The 27,276-nt window shown below is 43.3% G+C and overlaps 1 protein-coding gene across 31 annotated transcripts in view; it reads left to right on the forward strand.

The window, feature by feature from the left end:
* The window catches only part of ABLIM1 (actin binding LIM protein 1), a 472,724-nt gene that overhangs the window by 192,704 nt on the left and 252,744 nt on the right, over nucleotides 1-27,276 (forward strand). For 30 of the 31 annotated variants that reach the window (XM_077454959.1, XM_077454952.1, XM_077454943.1 and 27 more), the window contains exon 2: nucleotides 8,965-9,099. In XM_077454959.1, coding sequence (XP_077311085.1) covers nucleotides 8,965-9,099 — 135 coding nt within the window. Of the gene's footprint in view, nucleotides 1-8,964; nucleotides 9,100-15,527; nucleotides 15,836-27,276 lie in introns of those variants that run through there. The other variant, XM_077454968.1, reaches the window with a different exon arrangement.

A 27,276-nucleotide genomic window follows, 5' to 3' on the forward strand; every position in this document is an offset into this window, starting at 1 on the left:
AATACTCTGCACTGCTGGAGTACTCTGCTCCTTCCTCTAGCCAACTCTCCTCTCCTGAAATACTCTGCACTGCTGGGGGACTCTGCTCCTTCCTCTATCTAACTCTCCTCTACTGAAATACTCTTTGCTGCTGGAGGACTCTGCTCCTTCCTCTACCCGACTCTGAGTACTCTGCTCCTTCCTCTATCAAACTCTCCACTCCTGAAATACTCTGCACTGCTGGAGGACTCTGCTCTTTCCTCTATCCAACTCTCCTCTCCTGAAATACTCTGCACTGTTGGAGGACTCTGCTCTTTCCTCTATCCAACTCTCCTCTCCTGAAATACTCTGCACTGCTGGAGGACTCTGCTCTTTCCTCTATCCAACTCTCCTCTCCTGAAATACTCTGCACTGCTGGAGTACTCTGCTCCTTCCTCTATCTAACTCTCCTCTCCTGAAATACTCTGCACTGCTGGAGTACTCTGCTCCTTCCTCTATCTAACTCTCCTCTCCTGAAATACTCTGCACTGCTGGAGTACTCTGCTCCTTCCTCTAGCCAACTCTCCTCTCCTGAAATACTCTGCACTGCTGGAGGACTCTGCTCCTTCCTCTATCTAACTCTCCTCTACTGAAATACTCTGTGCTGCTGGAGGACTCTGCTCCTTCCTCTACCCGACTCTGAGTACTCTGCTCCTTCCTCTATCAAACTCTCCTGTCCTGAAATACTCTGTGCTGCTGGAGGACTCTGCTCCTTCCTCTATCTAACTCTCCTCTCCTGAAATACTCTGCACTGCTGGATGACTCTGCTCCTTCCTCTATCTAACTCTCCTCTCCTGAAATACTCTGCACTGCTGGAGGACTTTGCTCTTCCCTCTATCTAACTCTCCTCTCCTGAAATACTCTGCACTGCTGGAGTACTCTGCTCCTTCCTCTAGCCAACTCTCCTCTCCTGAAATACTCTGCCCTGCTGGAGGACTCTGCTCCTTCCTCCATCTAACTCTCCTCTCCTGAAATACTCTGCACTGCTGGAGGACTCTGCTTTTTCCTCTATCCAACTCTCCTCTCCTGAAATACTCTGCTCTGCTGGAGGACTCTGATCCTTCCTATGTATCTGTAGATTGTATAATATTATACTCTTTGTAATGTGACTTCTCTGCAGTAATTACATATGGTGTGATACATTTAGACAGGAGGTGTTAATCGCGGCTGACAGAATCTCACAGATACATCTGATGAGTTTTTGTTTACGGAGAAATATCTGGAATTTGTGTCTCCATTGCTGACATGATGGAGGTTCTCTGCGCTTTCTAATATGGACTTATAGAGGAACTCCGGCAAGCAGATACTCTAAGTGAACAATGGGAAATGTTTTTAATTCTGTCCAGCCATCTCTGTGATTTCCACAATGCTCCCTTGTCAGGAGGTGACATTGCTAATCCAGCTTCCTGATAACCCGTCTAAACGTGACTATAAACTTCAATCTGCCGGTACAATCTTCTTTAGCTCTACCACCAACTACAGTATGTATAGCGCAAGGGCCTGCCTGGATTGATGCAAATTAATGCTTTGTCCAGGTATGACCTCTTATTATATCGTTTTGGTTAAAGGGTAACTCAATTTTCGTGGGGAAAGAAAAAAAAATATCTAGCGTATACAATTGTGTCACAAGTCATATTGTAATTTAATGTTATTAAAAATGACCTTTCTTTTCCAATCTGCAGCCACTGTTATTTTCTGTAAAATGCAATATGGCAACCTAGTGGTGTTCTGTACAAAGAATGAAAGTCCCACAGATCTGTCATTTCCTGCTTGTGTGATTGGCTCACTGATTTTCCCAGAAATCTGCACTAAGATACAAGTCAGATTTTGGGCATCCCCTGCAAAAAAAATAACATTTTTGGTAAGATCCTCGCAATAGAAAAATGATGTCTAAGGGGATGCAGACCCTGCCAATTTCCTCATTAGACCCCTGCAGGTGCAGCAGCTGATTGATAATTATACAATCACTCCAATACAGATTCACTCACATGGACACAGACAAACATCTATTTCTCCAGAATAACCAAAGGTAGGAATCTGCAAATCCCTGCAATGTACATAGATCACCCAGGGAGAATGTTTCTTTTTCTCAACAAAAGCGGAGTTACTTTTTAACCACTTGGGATCCGCGCTATTGCAAAATGACGGCAATAGCGCGGACCCACATTTTCGGGACTACGTCTATTGACGTAGTCCCGGTTACGAGCGGCCTGCGCGCCCCCTGAGGGGCGCGCGCGGCGCGCTCTGTGATCGGCGAGTCCGTGAGACTCGCCTGATCACCGATCCGTGTAAGGGGTCGATCCCGACCCCTTATCACGTGATCAGCTGTCAGCCAATGACAGCTGATCATGTGATAAAACGGAGCCGGCAATCGGCTAGTATTCCTCCTCGCGCTGACAGCGCGAGGAGAAAAAAAAAAAGCCGATCGCCGGCGGCCGTGTTCGGGACATCAGTCCCGATCACGGCCAGCAATTTAAAAGGACACCTGCCCCCTGCCAGTGCCCACCTGCCACCCGCAGTGCCATCCTGAAATAAAGTAAGTGCCCCCCTGTCAGTGCCACCCAGCAGTGCCCATAGTGCCCACAGTGCCACCCAGCAGTGCCCACAGTGCCACCCAGCAGTGCCCACAGTGCCACCCACAGTGCCACCCAGCAGTGCCACCCACAGTGCCACCCAAAATCTGCCTCAGGTGCTGCACCCCAGTGCCGCCCATCAGTGCCCAGCAGTGCCGCCCATCAGTGCCCAGCAGTGCCGCCCATCAGTGCCCAGCAGTGCCACCTATCAGAGCCACCTATCAGTGCCCATCAGTCCCATCTATCTGTGGTACCTATCAGTGCCCATCCGTGCCACCCATCCGTGCCACTTATCCGTGCCACCCATCCGTGCCATCTTATCTGTGCCCATCTTTGCCCATCAGTGCCGCCTTATCTGTGCCCATCGGTGCCGCCTTATCTGTGCCTATTAGTGCCGCCTTAACTATGCCTATCAGTGCCCACCAGTGCAGCCTATCAGTGCCCACCAATGCAGCCCATCAGTGCCCACCAATGCAGCCCATCAGTGCCCACCAATGCAGCCTATCAGTGCCGCCTAATCAGCGCACTTCAATGAAGGAGAAAAATGACCCGTTTGCAAAATTTTATAACAAACTATTAAAACATGATTTTTTTTTTTTTTGCATCTTTTTTTGTTTGTTTAGCAAAAAATAAAACTCCGAGCTGTAACTAAATACCACCAAAAGAAAGCTCTATTTGTGGGAAAAAAATGATAAAAATTTCATTTGGGTACAGTGTTGTATGACCGCGCAATTGTCACTCAAAATGCATCAGCGCTGAAAGCTGAAAATTGGTCTGGGACTGAGGGGGGTTTAAGTGCCCAGTAAGCAAGTGGTTAAAGTAGATTGTACAGAGATTACAATCAGATTACACAATGTATGGCCAGTTTAGTCACATGGTAGAGCACTTATACTACGACTAACACATTATGTGCAAAAAGTCTCTTGTGTTGCCTGTTCCGTTATTTATTATATCATAATTTAAGGTTTAAAGCAGAACTTTGCGGGAAGCAAAGTCCGCCCCCCTCCCCCCGTTCAGGTGCCACCATTATGGCGCATGCAGAAATTTACCACCAGACTCCCCCTGGCCCTTCGGGTCCTGGCAAAGCCTGTCGGCACATTTAGGCATATGCAGGTGCTTTACGCCACTGCAGAGACCAGAAGGTTTTAAAAGTTCCCTGTTGCAGCCTGTGCGCGTGCGTGGGAGACCCTGCATGTGTACGGGTGTCCAGTGGACCCGGGTCTTGCACAGATGTGCCGATTGGCTCTCTTGAGCCCTGAATCACATATGTGCACATTCAGGGGGAAGGCAATTCTAGCCTAGGTAAAAACTGTGGAAGTGCTTCAGTACATATAAAAGCATCTAAAGTAAACAAAAAAATAAAAATGTTTATATATATATATATATATATATATATATATATATATATATATATATATAGATAATCTATATCTATATATATCCCATTTGTAAAAGAAGGAGGGGCAGGGCAGCCCAATATGCTCTTTAGAAGAAAAAAATTGACTAATAATTTTGAATAATCAAAAGCATAATAAATTATTTACTTTTTGCATAAATTTTGAATTATGAAATAATTTAAACATAAATAATTATTTTAAAACTTATTGACCTAGATCTACCATCAGATATATGTTTAGATATATGTTTTTATGCTCAGTAATGTTTCAGTGTAATGCTGGCTATACACAATACAAAAAAATCGTCTGAAATTCAGTAATTTGGCCAGTTTGTTTGTTTTTCAGCATCAAACCAAAAAGTAGTTAGCGCACAAATGAATGGTCCCTTAAAAAACGCTTATCTATCTCGTGGGATATGCGTTATTCAAATGAATGTCCTGTAGTTTGTCTCCATGTGCAGCTATTAACCCATTATGGACTTGGCAAAAAGAGGGGAACAGCAATTAGACGATTAAAAAACAGCGCATCAAGAAAACTCGTAATATAATGTGAAAAAAAATGTTATTTTAAAGTTTTTTTAACATTATATTACAAGTTTTCTTGATGCGCTGTTTTTTAATCGTCTAATTAATGTTTGTTTTTCATACAGTTTATGGGCACAAAATCGATAATTGTTTTTACAGGTATATAGGTTTATAGGTATATGTAAAAAAAAAAAAAAAAAAAATTGATTCATTGATGTCCACTGAACGATTTATTGGTCATTACATGATGGCACAATTGTTTGCTCTCACAGCCGAATGTTCGTTTTTCGAAAATGGATTTGGCTGATTTTTCGTATAGTGTATGGCCAGCATAAGGCCGCGTACACACGGGCGGATTGTCTGTCCAACTTAGTCCGCTGAACCGTGCTTCAGCGGACAATCCGCTCGTGTGTGGGCTTCAGCGGACTTTTTCAGCGGACTGTCTGACGAACAAAGTCTTACGGAATTTCCGTAATTTTGTCCGTTCAAACTTGGTTTCAGCGGACAGTCCGCTCGTGAGTAGGCAAGTTGGACGGACTAAAGCCTCATACACACGATAGGACTTTGTACAAACTTTCCTTTGGATTTTTGTACAAAGGGCGTCGGCCCTGAACTTGTATTGCATACACACAGCAGGACTTTTTCAGCCAACTTTCACCAAACCACGTGGTTTTTCTGCTCTTTACCGCCACCTTTGGTCAACTTCTGTATTGTTGTCTGATCTTTTGCATTGGTTCTGAGCATGCCTGTTTGCACTTTGTACAAAAGTCCTATGGTTTTCTGTACACACGATCAGACTTTGCTCCATCGGACTTTTGTTGCCAGAAAGTTTGTACGTTCGCACAGCCAACAAAAGTCCGATGAAAACCAAAAAAGTTTGTCCGATGGAGCGTACACACAGTCGGATGTTGCTCCAAAACAGCTAATTTGCATGTTTGTTGTCAAAAAGTCTGATCGTGTGTATGGGCCTTAAGTATGGCGCATGCTCAGAAAGGATTTACACGGCTGAAGGTTGCATTGCAGTGTATAGGACGTCGTTTTTCTAGTCCCGTCGTACGTGCTGTACACGTCATCACGCATGCTTTCAGCGGACTGTCTGCTCATCGTGTGTGGTCAAGTCCGTTCATTCAAATTTTGAGCGGACTGTCTGTCGGATTGTCTGACGAACTTAGTTGGGCAGACAATCCGCCCGTGTGTACGCGGCCTAAGGCTGACCATTCATGTTCAGTTCTCTTGTACAATTTTACTTTAGACTTAGCCTAAACTATGTAATGTTATGCTGCCCATATACTATACGAAAAATCATCCGAACCAATTTTCGATAAAACTAACATTCGGCCGTGAGTACAAACGATAGTGCCATCATGTAATGACCGATAAATTGTTCAGTGGATATAAATTAATGCATTTTTTGTTCCTTTTTTTTACATATACCTAGTGCAGACAGTTCCGACAGGAAACACATTAACCTTTAAATTTATCGTTCGTTCGGCAGAAAATTTCCAAACTTGTCCTTCGTTTTTTCGGCTCAAAAACATCCCAACGATTATCGATTTTGTGCCCATTAACTGGCCGAAAAACAAATGAACTGTCTAAATGACCGAATTTCGGGCGATTCTTCGTATAGTGTATGGCCTGCCTAATTGGATACAATTGAACATTGTTTAGTTTTGACCTGATATTATATGTTTTGTTTGTAAATCTAACGGGAAATTCTACAAGAGGATTGAACATGAACACTTCCAGGTATTTAGTACCTCTCTAAAAGATCACAGTACTCCCCCTGACTAAGCTATCATCTTTTTGTCTGTGCGAGGATGGCACCATATTTGTTTAGGCATCATTCAGGGTCCCCATCTACGTCATGGTCTGAGATGCCGGCTCAGAGATGATACAATCATATAAATCCTGGTGTCTGTACAGCTCCTGGCTGTGTTCACAAATGTCTGACATGGATCAGCCCCCTGCTGCAGCCTTTTGCTTTGTGACTTGCTACAAAGTTACATAGTCGCAGTCTGATCACTGAGTGAGTAGTGGAAATATGAAATCGCCTCCCAGTTGGTTCTCAGACGCACTTTGAAAGGTCACTGTGCTTTAATTACAGCAGGATAGGAAGGACGTCTGTCAACAATGCGATTAATAAGGCGCTGATTTTCCACACAATGAGTCTTTGTCTACAGGAAACAATCTTCTTCAGCACCTGCATGGAGTGACACGTCCCCGAATTACCTGAGATCTGTGTATGTGCTTTGGGTTTATCCCGGATTTTCTGGATGTGATGATGTATGGATACATTAGATAATGGAGACAAGTGGACCTGTCAGTAACTATATAATCTGGATGAATGAATTCCTGATATTTCATGATGTATGAGAACAGTATCATTTTTTTTTTTAAAAGCTTCACTTTTTACTGTTAAAAAAAAGCCTTCCTTGACCTCCAGTCTGACTTTGCCTAGGTGGAGATGATTGAGGAAGAAGTCAATTTACACATGGGACTTTTTCTGTATCCTTGGGACATATCAATAACAAGGACTGTAATATTTAAAAATACATTTTTATTGACAAATATTTAAGTCATAATCTATCGATATTGTATTTTAGGGCAAGAGTGGCCAATTCATTTTCCCAAGGAGCCTCATGAGAAGCTTGGACAGTTCTGGAGGGCCAAACCAATACCAACTGCCAAGATGCGGGCTGGTTATCTAACACATTCATTCATATATAGGTTCAATATGGGAGACAACATGACAAAATATAAAACATAACACATGTATTTATAAACATTAAAATATGGTTAAAAAACATTGGCGTAAATACTGTAGCCTCAACAAGGTCCAAATATTGACGTAGAAAATGCCCTACTGGGAATACCGGAAATCTTGCCAATTTAAAGCCGCCCAGCTTGGCGGGCAGCATAGGGTGTTAGCACCATGGACTGGCAGAATATTGTTGTCTAATGGACTCTGGTGTCTGGACTAACTATATGGATCAACACCATCATTGGTCATTGGTTGATCTCTTGTTCCTGGATACTGATTGGAATTTCTGGGGAGATGACCTCATCCAATAATTTACTTGTGATCTACTAGTGTCCTCGGCGTTGTTGTTTTTGCCCTACAGTCTGATCCTTTTAGGCGGTTCTTTAGATAGACAGCCCGCATCTTTTGTATCTTAATTCGGATGTGACTTTTTTCCAATACAAACTTAGATCTGCTATATATCCCAGGTAATATGGGTGCATATAACTAGACATGATATCTTACATAAAACAAATCTAAAAAACACATCCATATAGGGAACCAACCTTATGTAATTTGGTAAGCTAGCGCCTCCTTGGGCCAAACATACATAGTCAGCAGAGCAGCTTGCTTACAGGAATCCCATGAGGGTATTTATATATTCCCTCTACTATTATACACACCACTGGCATCTGATATCACTTCCGCAGCAAGGCAGAAGTTAAGGGCATCTGGTGGGGGGCCCAGGCTCCTCCTCTTACATGTTGGGTTAAGAGTGGTTCCTGACAACACCTCCCAAATTGCCCTCACATGTATCATATCCTTGTTACTCACCTCCCATGGCCCAAGCCGGCGAACCCCTCGTACAAGGCTGAAGCTGCTCAAAATGCGTGAAAGTATGACTGCCACCATTTTGGCTACTGATGGATCAATGAAGGCATATGCACAGCGCAGCCACCTTGCTGGCTAGCGGGCCTGGATCCAGGGAACCCAAGCTTCTCCCCCATAGCCACGGAGCAGTGCCACATGCCCTCGGGGGGTGATGAGGGCAGAAGTTTGGCCGCTGCCATCTCTTGTAGACATGTTGTCCAACACGTTTCTGTGAGAGTGCATAGGCACGCACGCACACTCATACTAGGTAAAAAAAATAAGTTTCCATCAAAATAAAAACAATGCAGATGTATAGCGTGCATGTCATATACCTTTTTACATTTTATTTCTAATTTCTGATTGGCCACACGCGTGCCAGACAGGGACAGTCGGGGCCGGGACTAGGGGTGGGCAGGAGGGGCTAAGAAGGGACTTTTTTTTTGAGCTGGGGGATTTATGTTAGTAAAAATAATTGGGGAGTATTTGTGCTAGAAGGAGAAAATTAGGTGGTCGGGGGGACGGAGATGTGAGCTTGGAAGGGAAATTTTAGGGGTAGAGGATTTTTGTTAGGAGAAGGGATTTAAAATGAGAATAGCTGTTCCGGTGACAACTGTCTGAGATTTTCCTCACTTCCTCTTGTGTCACAAAGTAGACAGTTTTCAGGCAGATGAACCAATGCTGAGCTCTTCTACAATAGTGTGCCTGTATCATGATGTTTTATTTCTGACTCTCCTTGGGGATTGCCAATGTCTTTGGGAAGATATAATTTTCTCTCTGTGACTCTGAAAGTTTTCCTCTGTACAGGAAGTGGTTTAATCATTTTCCTTCTCGCTCTCTTTCAGTTGTCCACTCCCAGGACCCCGGGCAGCCTACTGAGAAGCCGGTCATCCGCTGCCATAAATGTGGAGAGCCATGCAAAGGGGAGGTCCTCCGAGTCCAGTCCAAACACTTTCACATCAAATGCTTCATATGCAAAGGTGAGAACTATCCTCTTATGTTTGTGTATCTGCTATCATTGTCATCCTCAGGACCTTTAATGATAGTAGGAGGCACTCCAGTAGGAACTGATTCTTCAGTGTTTGGAGGATGCTAAAGAGTTACACCCCCCTTGACAGTTGGGACTCTCACCATCCTTGCACTGAGTTTTTAGGTCTGCATCATATTGCATTTTTGTTCCTGGGTTTAGAAACCTTTTAAGGAGTAAACATGTGACAACTGCTATGGTAACAAATATGATGGTATCAAACGTTTCAAAATCCTCGGGGGTGGTGCTTTGTTCTCACAAATGTCAATTATTGAGAAGAATCGGGAAGTTCTGGTTATGTATAGACATAACAAGGGGGCTCTGTGCATTTGGTGGAAAATAGGTTTTACCTTCACATACAGATAGGCTTCTTAACAGTAAGAGCTGAAAAAAGGGGAATTGGACATCCTTAGGAACTCATTCTAGCCTACTCAGTTTATTATTTAAAATACCTGCCTCATCGTTGGTGTCAGTGGGAGGTTGAGATTATACATCTGCACAGTTTAGACCAGGGGTCTCAAACTGGTGGCCCTCCAGCTGTTGCAAAACTACAAATCCCATCATGCCTCTGCCTGTGGGAGTCTTGCTTGTAACTGTCAGCCTTGCAATGCCTCATGGGACTTGTAGTTTTTGCAACAGCTGGAGGGCCGCCATTTTGAGAGTCCCGCTTTAGACCATTGAGCAGCTTTATGCAGCAGCTGCCTTTTCAGTTGAGCCATCAGACACACTGCATTGTTCATCGGCAGAAACTTCTGTCCAGATTTACCCTCCAACAAAACAGTGCAAGTCCATTAAGCTCCGGCACCTAAGCCCACACTTGACTTCATCGTCCCCAGACAACAGGCCTGGGAGTCAGAGGCCTTCAGCACAACCTCCTCCCCTAACGGGACAAAGAAAAAAACCTAGGCCCACACTTAGCTTCACCATTCCCAGGCCCAAAATAACAAACTTGGGAGGCAGAGGCCCCTACACAGTCTCCTCTCCTGGTAACACCTTGGGTCCCAGTGCTAGGCCCGCATGCGGCTTCTCCATCCCTAGGCAGCAAGCCTGGAGGCAGATGCCCCCAACATATCTCCTCGCTTAGTAACAGGGGGCAAAGACAAAGGACCTTAGGTCCCAGACCACACTTGGCTTCACTGTCCCCAGGCCCCAGGCAGCAAGCTTGGAAGGCAGAGGCCCCTACACAGTCTCTTCTCCTGGTAAAAGCACAGGGGCAAAAGACGTTAGGTCCCAGAGCTAGGCCCGCACTTAGCATCGTCATCCCCAGGCAGCAGGGCTAGAGGCAGATGCCTCCAACATAACCTCCTCTCCTGGTAACAGCCCAGAAGGCAAGGATAAAATACCTTTCTGGAAGGTCACCCCAAGTATTTGTATCCTTCCCCAGTGTGTTCCACTGGCAATAAACCCTTTAGTAATTTTCCAGAGAGACACATGCATAATCGCATCCAATACTATTGTTTCTTCCCGGTCTATCTACTATGAACAATTCCCTACAAGAATAATAATGGTCAAGCTGACTGCAGCCTAGTTTCAAAATGTAATGCAAGCTAGGGGCATCCCTGCTTAGTCCCTATCCCTATGTAAAAATATCTCCAAAGATATTAGAAATACATCAAACCCAGTTCAGTCCTCTGTGGCAGGGCAACTGATTCAGTGATCTCCAACCATTACTGATAAGTCTGGGTGCTATCCTTCCTTGGCTTCCAACTGACATTTCAGCATTTTGGTGACATGAATTTTAGTTGATATGGAGGGTAAAATGAAGGTGGGTTTTAGGGTTCAATGAACATTAAATGAACTCTGACTGTTACAAAAGTTCCATTCATCTATCCTAGACCTGTTCCTGTGCCAGAAAACGCTCTAGTGATTTCCAATGATCTTGTGTATATATGCCAGTGTATCCTATTTCTGTATGCCTGGAGTTTGCCTTTAAATGCCCTGTAAGGCAGCATATAGAACCTGGCATCCTAAAACTGGTTGGGAATGTTGCCTGTCCGCTCTCTGTATAAAGCCGCAGTGTTTGTTCAGGTTATGGTACACAGGAGGTGATAACAATATCTCCATTATTAAGTAAGTGAGCTTTCACCGAGCTCCTGCACACTGCAGGGAGGGTGTCAACTCTCCTCCTATATCATCACTGAACCCTGTGTATTACTAATATCCGGTATACTTTATTTGACCATATTGTCAATTACATATGCTTAGCTACTTACTTTTTAGTTGTGATGGTGCATATAGTGTCATCAGGTTGCTGTGTGCTGCACTGTGCATGGTTGTCAGTTGAAGATAAGATATGGTGATCCTAGCCAGAGCCTGCTAAAGGGGCTAAAGCACCCTGTGTAATGCAGCTCACTCATAACAATGTGTCAGCGAAACCTTGTGCTTTCATTGGCCAAAAATAACGGAGAAAAAAATTGTTTTTTATGCGCTCCTATTGAAGTCATTGTGACCGCATCTAACCTGAGCCTGTTAGTTGAACTCTATTTGGACTTTGATTCTATCAACTACTCTTGTCAACCCCTTGTTTGCTCCCTGCTTGCCTGGCTATGCTTCTGCCTTGTCTGAAAAGGATAAAAACAATAGGATTTTATGGGGAAAAATAAATATTTTTTGGATACACAATGCACATGGCAAACTAGACCTCATCCATTAAGGGCTTATATCTAGACATAGAGAACATGCAACCAATGCACTGGGAGCCACCCCCCTTGGACTTTATAGGCAGAGAAAGTAGCATAAAAGTATGTAAAAGGCAAGTATGTGCCACTTTTATTGAAATACAAAACGGTAAATATTACCAACAGACAACAATTGTTTAAAAATTATTCAAAGTACACCAATAGAATTCATATCTTTGTCCGCAACATAAATATAATACATAATATATGTGCAATGACATGTTTAGTGAATAATATCATGTAATAAAGTACCTTTTGACTCAAAACACTGTATACATTTATTACATGATACTATTTGCTTTTACATGTAACTGCACATATATTGTGTATTATATTTATGTTGCAGACAAAGATAAAGTCACCCAAATTAAATACCTCCTGATGAAGGAAAATATGTACTAATAAAGTTTTCCGAAACATGTCGGGATGTCTGCTACAAATCTCCATGGACTGACCTCAGCTTGACTTTGGCAGTGCCTTGATTATTTGCCTTGGGTTTGATATATATGTATATCTATGTATTATGAATTCTATTGGTGTACTTTGCATAATTGTTGTTGTTGTCTGCTGGCAATATTTACTGCTTTGTATTTCAATCAAAGTGGCACATATTTGCGTTTTAGATACTTTTATACTGCTTTCTGCCTGTAAAGTCCAAGGGGGCGACTCCCAGTGCACTAGTTGCATGTTCTCTATGTCTATAATTTAGGATGTTGGCAGTCCCTCACATTCCATTCCCTAGCAATCTTTTATTTCTCCTTTTTTTTTGGGTTTATATCTACCCTGTCACAGGCAGATCTAAATGCAAAGGATAAGAGTGTCACAAATTCACTAAGTCCAGTAAAGGTTGACCACGTAGCCAACTCGTTTCAGGGGCTCACAACTCCCCCTTCATAAAGGGTTAAAGCTGAGAGAACATAAAACAATATATGTGTTATATTATGTTCATTTATGTTTCTGAAATGTTTTGGCTGCATCTTCTGATCTGTTATAATGCCTTGAAAAAGTATTCATACCCTTTGAAATTTTCCACAATTTGTCATGTTACAATTAAAAGCATAATTTGATTTTATTGGGATTTTATAGACCAACACAAAGTGGCACATAATTGTGAAGTGGAAGGAAAATGATAAATGTTTTTCATATTTTTTTACAAATAAATATTTGAAAAGTGTGGAGTGCATTTGTATTCAGCTCCCCTGAGTCAATACTTTGTAGAACCGCCTTTCACTACAATTACAGCTGAGTGATATTTTTGCCCATTCTTCATTGCAAAATAGCTCAAGCTCTTTCAGATTGGATGAAGAGCATCTGTGAACAGTGATTTTCAAGCCTTGTCACAGATTCTCAATTGGATTTAGGTCTGTACTTTGTCTGGGCCATTCTAAAGCCCCATACATACTATCAGATTTTCTGCTGATTTTTTTCCCTTCAGATTTACCAAAACCATATAATATGAGGTCAAACCTTAGGAGTTTCAATCTGTAAGAAATAAGACAGGCCCTTCCACTACATGGTTTTGGTAAATCTGATGACAAAAATCAGCAGAAAATCTAATAGTGTGTATGGTGCTTAACATATGACTATGCTTTGATCTAACAAACCATTCCATTCAGGGCTGGCCCAAGACATTGTGCTGCCTGGGCCCAAGAATGAAATGCAGCCCCCCCCCAAAAAACAAAAAAAATCACGCCCACTAAAATGCCCCCACATTCATTATTTTATATAATGATAACTCAAATTAAATTTATTAGAAAATCTAATTAAAATTCTATAAATCTACCCCCTATTTTGTAGACGCTATAACTTTTACGCAAACCAATCAATATACGCTTATTGCAAATTCTTTTTTTTTTTTTTTTACCAAAAATATGTAGCAGAATACATTTTGGCCTAACCTGATGAAGATATTTTTTATAGCCAATATCTATAGGAGGGGTTTCCACCATTCCTGCTAAGTTTTATTTTCTACAGTATGTCTTATTTTCAGTCTGATGTGTATTATATGTGAAATTATTAATCTGTAAGTTAGCACTGCGCTTTTTTTTTTTTATGGTATGGAAACACAACAGTGCTTAGTGCCAGGCCTTTTACTGACACTTTTTTATGTTACCTCCAGTAGTTTATTGTAAATTGTAGTGTGGGGATTACCTAATATACTAAAGATTGGCAGATCTTTAAACATGAACAGATTTCAGTTGTGCCCCACCAGGCCGCCCCCCTTGGATAATGTGCCTGGCTGCTGAGTTCATTGCCCCATTAGTACACTCAGTGCACTGATTGGCAGCACTGACAGGCAGCAATGATTGGCACTGATAGGGGGCACTGATTGGCACTAATAGAAAGACGGTGGAGAGATGTGACTGTATAGAACAGTGGAGAGATGTGAATGTATAGACGGTGGAGAGATGTGAATGTATAGACGGAGGAGAGATGTGAATGTATAGATGGTGGAGAGATGTGAATGTATAGACGAAGGAGAGATGTGAATGTATAGAAGGCGGAGAGATGTGAATGTATAGAAGGTGGAGTGATGTGAATGTATAGAAGACGGAGTGATGTGAATGTATAGAAGGTGGAGAGATGTGAATGTGTAGATGGTGGAGAGATGTGAATGTATAGATGGTGGAGAGATGTGAATGTATACAAGGTGGAGAGATGTGAATGTATAGACGGAGGAGAGATGTGAATGTATTAGGCGGTGGAGAGATGTGAATGTATAGAAGGTGGAGAGATGTGAATGTATAGAAGGCAGAGTGATGTGAATGTATAGAAGGTGGAGAGATGTGAATGTATAGATGGTGGAGAGATGTGAATGTATACAAGGTGGAGAGATGTGAATGTATAGATGGTGGAGAGATGAGAATGTATAGACGGTGGAGAGATGTGAATGTATTAGGCGGTGGAGAGATGTGAATGTATAGACGGTGGAGAGATGAGAATGTATAGACGGTGGAGTGATGTGAATGTATTAGGCGGTGGAGAGATGTGAATGTATAGATGGTGGAGAGATGAGAATGTATAGACGGTGGAGAGATGTGAATGTATTAGGCGGTGGAGAGATGTGAATGTATAGACGGTGGAGAGATGTGAATGTATAGACGGTGGAGTGATGTGAATGTATTAGGCGGTGGAGAGATGTGAATGTATTAGACGGGGGAGTGATGTGAATGTATTAGACGGGGGAGTGATGTGAATGTATAGAAGGGGGAGAGATGAGAATGTATTAGACGGTGGAGAGATGTGAATGTATAGACGGTGGAGTGATGTGAATGTATAGACGGGGGAGTGATGTGAATGTATAGAAGGGGGAGAGATGAGAATGTATTAGACGGTGGAGAGATGTGAATGTATAGACGGTGGAGTGATGTGAATGTATAGAAGGTGGAGAGATGTGAATGTATAGACGGTGGAGTGATGTGAATGTATTAGGCGGTGGAGAGATGTGAATGTATAGAAGGTGGAGAGATGTGAATGTATAGAAGGTGGAGAGATGTGAATGTATAGAAGGTGGAGAGATGTGAATGTATAGAAGGTGGAGAGATGTGAATGTATAGAAGGTGGAGAGATGTGAATGTATAGAAGGTGGAGAGATGTGAATGGTGACGCGTCCCATTCGGTCGGACGTGTTTATCTATTTCTCTCTATCTCTCCTGGTTGTTACATTCCTGGCCCGTCATGTGTCTGTACCAGGAGAAGCTGCGCTCTTCCTCCAGGCTGTCCCCTCCATACACACAATGACATTCCAATCACAAGAATCTTTATCGCTGTCTAAGAGGGCCTCATTGTGCGCCTATTCTGGGACATACCTCAAAAAATAATTTACATCATCCTCAGAAGGAGAGATCCTTATGTCCGTCCTGTGACACTAATTCTATTAAGACATTCATGGTCAGACCAGAGAGCAGCTCATAAGAGGCCGACACAAAGATTCTGCAAGAAGTTTGTTCTGGGCTGAACACTTCACACTGGGACTGGAGGAAGAGACTTCATTCTGCATTCAGGGAGAAGGTCAGTGAAGACATTCACTAATAATTGAGCTTAAACCATATCATAAGACAACAGTTTTTTTTGTTTGTTTCCTATTATTTAAATTTTGAATGGAGTATAGAATGGTTTGCCATCTCTGTCCCATTTGAAAAAGTTCCCTTTACTTCCTGTCCCAGAGACACAACAGGAAGTGAGAACAAATCTCTCCAATCTGAAGGAAATCTCCTTAGACAGTTGTCCCCATTGGAAGACTTCCCCTCTATTTATGGTGAAAAAAAGACTTTCTCCTCTATGGTGACAACTGAAAAATTGTAGGTTTTCCCTTAAATTCCAGCCCCAGTGACAATGGTCACCAGGACGCATAGATGGGTGGAATCTCACCAACGTGGGACACTGACAGCTAAGCAATCCAATGAACGTTCTAACCCTTCACCACTGCATCCAGAACTAAAAGAAAATAAATAAAAATGTTTTGGCTTTAGATACACTTTAACTAAAAAGAGCAATAACCCAAGGTAACCAATCCCCAATCATTTTTTATTGACTCAACTGCTTCAAACTGAGGAAAGGATTGGCTGCATTGTGTGCAATATTTTTTTAAAGCCAGTCAACAGATGATTGTTTTGTTATCTGGTAAACGCCAAAAAAAAAAAAATCTTTTTTTTTCTAATTATTATTATTTTTATTTTTTCTCTTTTTTCAAGAAAAAAATGTAGCTTTTATATAGTTGATGGAATTTGGAACAATGAACATTCCTGATTGAGTACTGTCGGTAGTTGCTCTTTGTATTTTATTTTCTGAAAGTCTGAAAAAAATGGGATATATTTAGATGTTTCGTTTCTTTTTTTTTTTTGGTGTATTTAGATGTTTAGTTAATATAATTTAAATTTTTATTTCACTTGTTTTTTTATTGGCTGTTTTTCTCCTTTTGTAAAAAATAAAATAAAATAGTGAGGGGCTATTTTTGTCGCAAAAACAGAACCACTGTAACTTTTTTTTGGAAGAGGTAAATACATAATTATTGTTGCCTTCCTTATTGGCTCCAATAAGTTTAAAAAAAAGGAAAACTTTTGCAGATATATTTTTTATATATTTTTGCATTTCAGCATTTTTTTTTTAACACTTCTAAAAAATCTGTCACTAAGCAAAAAAAAATAAAAAATCAGGTCATGAAAACTGTTAAAAAAAGTTAATTATGCTCCTAAACAGAGACATTCTACTACAAAACTCCAGTGAGGATTCTACTACTAATGCCGGGGCTGGCTGTTGTATTGGGTTTGTGTGAAAGGTTTATAGGGCTTTCTGTTACACACTGACACACATTTATTCTGTGCATTGTTTAAAACTTACTGTGACTTTTTAGAATAGTAATTAAAGCAGTATTAAACCCAAAAGCAAATATTTATATCATTGCAGCCTACCAGGTCCTAAATGTGATGGCTGCATTTGTTTTCTTTTTTACGCTTTCTTTCTTTTGTTTTCACCTGGTAATCTGGCCAGTAATTCTGTTGTTTTTCAACAGAGCAAGCTATCCTGCAGATGTAGCAGTTAGAGGACTGAGACAAACATTTATCACTCATATATGCGTTTACCATAATTATCTTTTATTTATTTATGTAAAGCCTTTATCCCAAAAGGAAAAAGAAAAACTATTTGCTGTAACTGCTTTTAAAATGTTAGCTGGAGTTTGGCTTCAATTTGTTACTGTGTCTAAATCTCCTAGTACTTCTAACACTCCCTTCCGCCCAGACAGACAATGATACTGTCCAAATGTGCCCCCTGTGCCATTTAATTATTTATTTCCTCATTTATTTATTTATTTATTTCGTGCATGAAGGCGGCAATGAATGGAATTCAGAGTGAGTGGAGGCAATTTAATACAGGAAGTGTGTTACTTCAAAAATCACCAGGTGAAAACAAAGGGAAAAAGTCTAAAAAAAGAAAACTAATGCAGCCACCACATCTAATGATTGGAAAGCTGCAATATATTACATTTTTGGTTTTGGGTTTCATTCCACTTTAACTTTAGTGTTTCTATACTAGCATACTTAAAGTGGTAGTAAATTGCTGAAAAACAAAACGAAACAAAAAACCTGCAAGACAATAGCATGATGTGCTAGTATGCATCGCATTCTAGCACATTATGAAATACTTACCTTAGAACGAAGCCCCCACTGACATGTTCCCTCAGTGGTTCCTCTGGGATCAGGGACCGGAGCCGCAATGATGTCACTCCCACACATGCACACGGGAGTCCTCTGTTCCGGCAAGCAGCTGTGAAGTTCCGGCACAGTGCGCTGGACCTTCAGAGTACATGCGCCATTGAGGTCAGCAAGGTGAAACTGTGCATTTTAGGAGATTTTACCTACAGGTAAACCTTATTATAGGTAAAAATCACCAAGCGGGCAATACAACCACTTTACAGGAGAAATTCACCTTTGGAAACATGTTACATGTTCCATCAGGGCTGTCTTAATGCTAAGTGCATGGGGGCCTCATGATATTCTTGCATTGCATCATGCTTGCCATCCATGACAGCAGCTTCCCTGTGCTGTTCTGTTGACGAGCACAGACTGTACCTGTATTATACATTACTGCTCCCTATACTGTGCCACCTCCCCCCCCCCCATACTGTATCATTGTACCTCTTCATACTGTGTGCTCCCACCCCCCTCTACTATGCTCTCCTCCCTCCCCCCATATAGTGGTCTCCTGCCCCGTACTATGCCCTCCTGCCCCTGTACTATGCTCTGCTGCCCCCATGTACTGTTCTCCCCTGCCTCCCTCCCCCCATATTGTGGTCTCCTGCCCCGTAATGTGCCCTCCTGCCCCGTACTGTGCCTTCCTGCCCCCATGTACTGTGCTCTGCTGCCCCCATGTACTGTGCTCCCCTGCCTCCCTCCCCCCATATTGTGGTCTCCTGCCCCGTAATGTGCCCTCCTGCCCCGTACTGTGCCTTCCTGCCTCCATGTACTGTGCTCTGCTGCCCCCATGTACTGTGCTCCCCTGCCTCCCTCCCCCCGTATTGTGGTTTCTTGCCTCTGTACTATACCCTCTTAATCCCCTGTACTGTGCCATCCTGCCTCCTCTAAATTCCGCTCATCTGTCCTCTGCATGGACTGTGCTCTCCTGACCCCCCAGTACTATACCCTTCTGCCTCCCCCCTCTGAACTGTGCCCTTTATGTTGATTAGACTTTGATTTATGGTTTTCCTAAAGTTCTAATAAATATGTTTAATTATATCATCTATTTATACTTTACTTTTTAAGGGTAGTGCATGAATTGGGGCAAGTTGGTAGAGGCCCAAGTGCATTACTTTGCCCAGGGGCCCATGATGCTATTAAGATGGCCCTGTGCCCCCCCCCCCCATTTTTAGGGTGGAACATGTACCATGTTCCCAATGCTGCAGCCGCTTCCCGTCCCCTTCTCTCCCTGTGACAGCAATACAGGGAGAAGTTCCCCATACTAGCTGTCACATTTTGAAAACAGCACGTCTCCGCCCTCACGGTCGCGTCATTCATTCACACAGCTCTGTATGTGAATTAACTACAAGCCTGACATACTTTGTGGCTGTCAGCTTGTAGTTCTCCATGAACTACCACGGCACTGTGGTAGTTTATTGAGTCTTCCTGTCAGCGTGAAACTGCCTGGCCGTACGATGTATGGGGTAAACAGCTTACAATGACAAGTCTGCAGGAGACCTACATGACATCAGTGATCTGCTGATCGCGGGTGCAATGTTTTCCAGGCTCCGAAAAAGAAAACAAAAGGTAAATGCACATTTTTTTACTTGAAACAAAATGTGCATTTATTTATTTTTTTCAAATATTTTATTTTAACCAGAAAAAAGGCAATTGCATTTTACCAAGTCATTCATGCATAAATAATGGTACATTCATCCACGTAGTTTAATCAAAGAAACAGTGAAGGAAAAATTAGCATTCATAAATTTCAGTAAGTCAGCAAATGGAACGCTTCGATTTTAAAGTCACCAATCCCTAACCGAGCCTAAACGTTCGCCTGGGATTGGACATTCAAAGAAATACATGGGACTACCCAGTCCAGTTTTTCTTTTTTTATACTTAGCACAAAGAAGAAAGAAAGGGAAAGGAGAAAAAAAGAGAGAGAAAGGCAGAGAGAGGGTAAGAGAGAAAAAAAAGGGGTGGGGGGGGATTAGAAGGAAGGGTTGAGATGGTATGGTAAATTATTATTATTATTATTATTATTATTATTATTATTATAATACAGGATTTGTATAGCGCCAGTTTGAACAGTTTGCACAGCGTTTTACAACATCGGGGAAGACGGTACAATTACAGTACAATACAGGAGGAATCAGAGGGCCCTGCTTGTTAGAGCTTACAATCTAGAAGATCAGTTTTGATAAAAACAAAAAATAAGCAGGAGTGATTGCCAGACAGATAGGTTATGATTCAAAAAAGAGCTGCCCCTTCCCCAGAACAGATAAACATTCCACAACTTCCAAGTTTGAGAGTACTTTTCATGTTTGCGTTGTGCTATGAGGATTAAGTCCTCCATCTTATTTATTTCCTCCATTTTATGAAGCCAAAGTCTGATAGTCGGTGGTTGTGTGCTCTTCCAATTAAGAAGGACAGGATTTGGCAGCGTTCAGGAGGTGACATACAATAGATTTTTTAGAAGTTTTTGCTGGAATGCCTGAGACATGTAGTAAGAAGAAGGCTGGATCGTCAGGGACCTCGTAATCCGTGAACTTTTGGATAATTCTCCGAACTTCTTTTCAAAAGTATTCAAGTTTAGTCAGGACCAAAAGACACGGTGTAACGTTCCTCGTCCCTCCTGGCATCTCCAACAACAGTCGGTGGCAGTGGGGAAGAATTTATGAAGTAGGTAGTGGGTATGATACCACCTTGTCAGATTTTTTTTCTGAATTTTCGTACAGATTCAGGATTTAAGGGAAAACCTGATAATGTTTTGTTGTTGGTCTGGTGTAAAGGTATGGTTCAAGTCCACTTCACATTTCCTTAAGCAAGGCAGGCGATATTCTTCGGAAGAGGTAATCAGTAAGCTGTATGTTTTAGAGAGTACCTGGGGTAAAGCTTGTTCATAGGAGTAATATTCCTCAAAAGTGGTCAATTGTTGACCAAAGCAATGCGGGTCTGGTAGGGAATGTAAAAAATGGCCCAGCTGAAGAGCTCTCCAGAAGGTTAGACAGAACAGACCTGAGGGACCATTAAGAATGCAATAGAAGGCCAGCTACCGGCTGTCAGGAAATGGGAAGCCTGGTGGCGACCAGCATGGTGAAGATGTATCACGAAGGCCAGGGGAGAAGTGTGGGTTCCATAGAAGGGGGAATAGTGGGGAGTCTGGAGGGGAGAGAGAGGCCTATGTAAACAGATGGGAACATATGTGTGATGTAGGTTCTATCAAGGGATGTGATTTCAGGGCACGAGGTAAAGCTTCCACTCCACGGTGCACCCGTCAGTGGTATCTTACTTTGAGCTTGTTCAATTTGTGTCCAGAGTTTGGCATCGTGCTGGCAGCACCAATCAATTAGTCTGCATCTATTTATTTCAAGTAAACTTATCCTTATGTATGTAGAGCCAAACCAATTTTTTTGTAGTTTAGAATTGAGTAGCGATAGCATAAAATCACCAAAATTTTTTTTTCTCTATTTTTTTTTTTTTTTTTTTGCTGTCCATGTCCTGTTAGGGGGATTTCTTTTCACTTCCTGTCTTAAAAACACACACAAAATATATATAAATGGTTATCACTAGAACATTTGTCTCTAGCTTTAGATTTCATGACAACAAAATTCAGGTTTTCCCCTACTTTCTGTTTCATTGACAGTGATCACTAGACATGTGCATTCATTTTCGTCCGAACGCATTTTCGTCCGAATTTCAGCTATTTTCGTTTTCGTTTTGACAAACGATAACGAAAGCACAAAATCCGAAAAACGAAAGATCCAACATAAATAAATGCTTTATTTTCGTTCGTTTTCATTGTTACAACAGTTCGATATAGAATAGGAGATTGGGTCCTGCCCCAGGGGACATGTATCAATGCAAAAAAAAGTTTTAAAAACGGCCGTTTTTTTCGGGAGCAGTGATTTTAATAATGATTAAAGTGAAACAATAAAAGTGTAATATTCCTTTAAATTTCGTAGGAGGGGGGTTGTCTATAGTATGCCTGTGAAGGGGCGCATGTTTCCCGTGCTTAGAATTGTCCCTGCACAAAGTGTCATTTATGCAGGAAAAAAAGTCCTTTAAAATCACTCGCAGCTATAATGAATTGTCGGCTCCGTAATACAGAGAACACTCATTGAAAGTCATTGATAAAAAAATAAATAAATAAATAAATAAAAAGCGTGGGGGTCCCCCAAATTCAATTACCAGGCCCTTCAGGTCTGGTATGGATATTAAGGGGAACCCTGCCTCAAATTTAAGAAAAAATTTGACGTGGGGTTCCCCCTAAATATCCATAACCAGACCCTTCAGGTCTGGTATGGATATTAAGGGGAACCCCGCATCAAATTTAAAAAAAAATTGACGTGGGGTTCCCCCTAAAAATCCATACCAGACCCTTTATCCGAGCACGCAACCTGGCAGGCCGCAGGAAAAGAGGGGGGGGGCGAGAGAGCGGCCCCCCCTCCCTCCTGAACCGTACCAGGCCACATGCCCTCAACATTGGGAGGATGCTTTGGGGGTCTGTGACCCCTCAAAGCACCTTGTCCCCATGTTGATGAGGACAAGGGCCTCATCCCCACAACCCTGGCCGGTGGTTGTGGAGGTCTGCGGGCGGGGGGCTTATCAGAATCTGGAAGCCCCCTTTAACAAGGGGACCCCCAGATCCCGCCCCCCCCCCTGTTTGAAATGGTAAGGGGGTACAAAAGTACCCCTACCATTTCACAAAGAAAGTGTAAAAAATGGTTAAATAAAACAAACACACTTTTGAAAAATTCCTTTATTAAAAATAAAAAAATAAAAAAAAGATTCCAGCGGCGGTAATCCACTCTTGCTATCCAGCGACGGACGGTCATCTCTCCAGCGATGTCTCATCCAGCGCAGCGAATACATCCTTCTTCTGTCTCCTCCACGGAGACACTGCAGGCATTCCGGCGGCTGACGTTTCTTATATACGGAGGGCGGGGCCACCCGTCACCTGACCCCGCCCCCCTCTGACGCAAGGGGAAACCCGGGGTTCCCTGTGACGTAGGGGTGACCCGCACCCCTCTGATGTAACACAGGCAGGTTTCCATTACATCAGAGGGGGGGCGGGGTCACCCATACGTCACGGGGAACCCCGGGTTTCCCCTTGCGTCAGAGGGGGGCGGGGTCAGGTGACGGGTGGCCCCGCCCTCCGTATATAAGAAATGTCAGCCGCCGGAATGCCTGTAGTGTCTCCGTGGAGGAGACAGAAGAAGGATGGATCGCTGCGCTGGATGAGATGAGACATCGCTGGAGAGATGACCGTCCGTCGCTGGATAGCAAGAGTGGATTACCGCCGCTGGAATCTTTTTTTTATTTTTTTATTTTTAATAAAGGAATTTTTCAAAAGTGTGTTTGTTTTATTTAACCATTTTTTACATTTTCTTTGTGAAATGGTAGGGGTACTTTTGTACCCCCTTACCATTTCAAACAGGGGGGGGGCCGGGATCTGGGGGTCCCCTTGTTAAAGGGGGCTTCCAGATTCTGATAAGCCCCCCGCCCGCAGACCTCCACAACCACCGGCCAGGGTTGTGGGGATGAGGCCCTTGTCCTCATCAACATGGGGACAAGGTGCTTTGAGGGGTCACAGACCCCCAAAGCATCCTCCCAATGTTGAGGGCATGTGGCCTGGTACGGTTCAGGAGGGAGGGAGGGCCGCTCTCTCGTCCCCCCCTCTTTTCCTGCGGCCTGCCAGGTTGCGTGCTCGGATAAAGGGTCTGGTATGGATTTTTAGGGGGAACCCCACGTCAATTTTTTTTTAAATTTGACGTGGGTTCCCCTTAATATCCATACCAGACCTGAAGGGTCTGGTTATGGATATTTAGGGGGAACCCCACGTCAAATTTTTTCTTAAATTTGAGGCAGGGTTCCCCTTAATATCCATACCAGACCTGAAGGGCCTGGTAATTGAATTTGGGGGACCCCCACGCTTTTTATTTTTATTTTTTATTTTATTTTTTTATCAATGACTTTCAATGAGTGTTCTCTGTATTACGGAGCCGACAATTCATTATAGCTGCGAGTGATTTTAAAGGACTTTTTTTCCTGCATAAATGACACTTTGTGCAGGGACAGTTCTAAGCACGGGAAACATGCGCCCCTTCACAGGCATACTATAGACAACCCCCCCCTACGAAATTTAAAGGAATATTACACTTTTATTGTTTCACTTTAATCATTATTAAAATCACTGCTCCCGAAAAAACGGCCGTTTTTAAAACTTTTTTTTGCATTGATACATGTCCCCTGGGGCAGGACCCGGGTCCCCAAACACTTTTTAGGACAGTAACTTGCAAATTAGCCTTTAAAATTAGCACTTTAGATTTTGAACGTTGGAGTCCCATAGACTTTAATAGGGTTCTAAAGTATGCTATATAGTTAGCTCCGTCAAATCTTCTTTATACATTGATAGACACCATAAGCCTTCCAAGACAGATTCGAACGTAATTCATGTGGATTTTCGGACGAATGCAATTTTTGCACGAAAAACGAAATAAATAAAAACGACTTTCGGGAGTAACTAAATAAATTAAGTTTTCGGACGAAAACGAAATTCCGAAACGAAATATTTTACTCTGCACATGTCTAGTGGTCACCAGGACAAAGAGAAGAGGGAACCTTCACAGTGGGGATACATACCACAATAAAATCTAGGCAGAGCTCTAGCCCAGCCATTCTCAACCAGGGTTTCCTGGAACCCTAGGGTACCTCCAGAAGTTGTTAGGGATTCTGTGACTGTTGGACCTCAAATCTGATGGTGTCTGCATAGTTCTGAGTCTATCACTTTTTGGCATTACCAGTAGACAGACGCCAATGAACTTTTGAACTATCTGTACGGGTAAGGTGGGATTCTTCCCTCCAGCCAACATGGACCATTTTTCTGCCTGGCTACCAATGAGTTGGCTTTAGCTGGGTACCCTGAAACTTGACATTAATTCAAGGGTTCCTCTTGGGTAAGGCTCTATTCACACCTGAGCATATCAATTTACTGGGGGTTTTCTGGCTTTTTTAAAGGCTCCATTCACAACTTGGTGTTTTGGACCCCGCAATTTGCGGTGATTTGGGAATCGCTCATAAAACACTCATAAAACGTTCAAGTTATTTATTTCTATTGAAGTTTATGGGGCCAAAAACGCTTGTAATTGACATAAAAGAAGCTCATGTACTTTTTTGAGCTTCAGGTGTTTTGTTTCAGGCGACAGAACCCTCGTATGTAAACAGCGGCCATTGAAATGAATGGAATACACTTTCATAACTAATTGAAGTGCAACCATCTATTTTCATTGCTTCCCATCAGACACCATATACGCATTAAAAAATATATTTCACTTTCTGTGCACCAAATGTCTTTGCGAACCCAGTTTTATCTTGGTAAAGTAGCAGTAAAATCATTACTGTGCTGTACATAGTCTGTGCAAAGAACAGCTGTGGGAGGGGTCCAGCAGGCTCCACCCACTACAGGCTGCCTGTAGAAGACTACAAGAGCGGGCGGAGACAAGACCAGTCACTCTTCACAAGGAGAGAGAGCAGCAGTGAGAGGTCTTTATTACAGGAAAAGTCTCACACTGGATTACTGCACAGATCTGGAAGAAATACACAAAGTAAACCGAGATTTGAGGGCAATACACAACAAATGTATTTACATAATACTTTATTACCCCTGCGTTTCCCTTAAAAAAACAAAAAACTATATATATATATATATATATATATATATATATGGAAAGGCCAGTATGGTGGCCTGGAATTATGGGTGGAGCCCGGTGGTGTATATAACCAGCCCGTTCGCCTGGCTCCCTCGTCGGTTCCGGTGCGCGATCTCTGATACGTCAGAAATCAAGGGCCGACTATCCACAAGACTTTACAGTGAGCCGGGTTCGTGAGTTCCACGTTTTCGTCCGCCTCGTGTCGACAAAGCCTTGTCGTTCGTCAGCGTCCGTCTGGTTGCCGTCTGAGTCGCTATACTCTAAGTCGAATTTTCCGTTGTCGTACAACACGTCTGGGCCGGCTGTCGCAGGTAGGGCTTCGGCACCCTTTTCGTTCATGTGTTATTTAGTCACGTAAACTAGATTCTTGAACTCACGAACCACTCACTTAGGTTACACGAACGTCTTAACTTATATTCGATACCTCATGTCACTACCCCTTCTTCGAAGAAGTCGTTGTCACCTTTTCGGTACTTGTCGTTCGTGCCGACAGGCACTTCGTTTCGTAGCACGTCATTGCTAAACCGAACGACTCATTTCGTCGTGTTCGAATCGATCGAACCGTTTCGAAAGCACAGCTGTCTGCTTGTCACGCTAAATTGAGCAGTCCGGGCAATGTCAATCTCAGGTTGTTCAAAAAAAAAAAAAAAAAATCATTTTCATACCGTTTGTACTATGTCCGTCAGGTCATTTCTTTCCATGTCAATCATTGCAGTCATTTCAATCTTGCCAGTCGGTTATGTCGAATCATTTCATTTTCTGCCACTTCTAACCATGTTATCATTTCTGTCACTTACCACACTCCGATTCGAATCCCGTCGCATCTCCAACGCACCGATTCGCTTCGAAGTGCCCCAAGGTTCGCCCTCATTTCTGTACATGCTCCAGAGACTGAGTCACTCGCAGGTTCAAGCATGGTCCTTGATTCTAGTCTTTGTCATGGCATATCATTTCTGTCACTTATTACGCTCCAACTCGAATCCCACCGCATTCCTTATGCATCGATTCGTTCTGGTGCGCCCAGCTGCTACACCTCATTCCAGTACCCCCCCCTTGCCTGAGCTCCACGTGGCAGGCTCCCCCCCCTGCCTGAGCTCCACGCGGCGAGGTCCCCTTCCCCCCCCCCCCCCCCCTGCCTGAGCTCCACGCGGCGGGGTCCACCCCCGCCTGAGCTCCACGTGGCGGGGTTCCCCCCCCCCTGCCTGAGCTCCACGTGACGGGGCCACCCCCCGCCTGAGCTCCACGCGGCAGACCCCCCCCCCCCCCCTGCCTGAGCTCCACGTGGCGGGCTCCACCTCCGCCTGAGCTCCACGCGGCAGGCCCCCCCCCCTCTGCCTGAGCTCCACGTGGCGGGCTCCTCCTCCGCCTGAGCTCCACGCGGCAGGCCCCCCCCCCCCCTCTCTGCCTGAGCTCCACGTGGCGGGCTCCACCTCCGCCTGAGCTCCACGCGGCAGGCCCCCCCCCCCCCCCTGCCTGAGCTCCACGTGGCGGGGTTCACCCCCCTGCCTGAGCTCCACGTGGCAGGGTCCACCTTCGCTTGAGCCCCACGTTCTATGTGCAAGTTGCG

Source organism: Lithobates pipiens, unplaced genomic scaffold (assembly GCF_037356315.1).
Source record: "Lithobates pipiens isolate NorthernLeopardFrog02 unplaced genomic scaffold, aLitPip1_a1.2 Scaffold_25, whole genome shotgun sequence".
In the NCBI taxonomy this organism is placed as follows: Eukaryota; Metazoa; Chordata; class Amphibia; order Anura; family Ranidae; genus Lithobates; species Lithobates pipiens.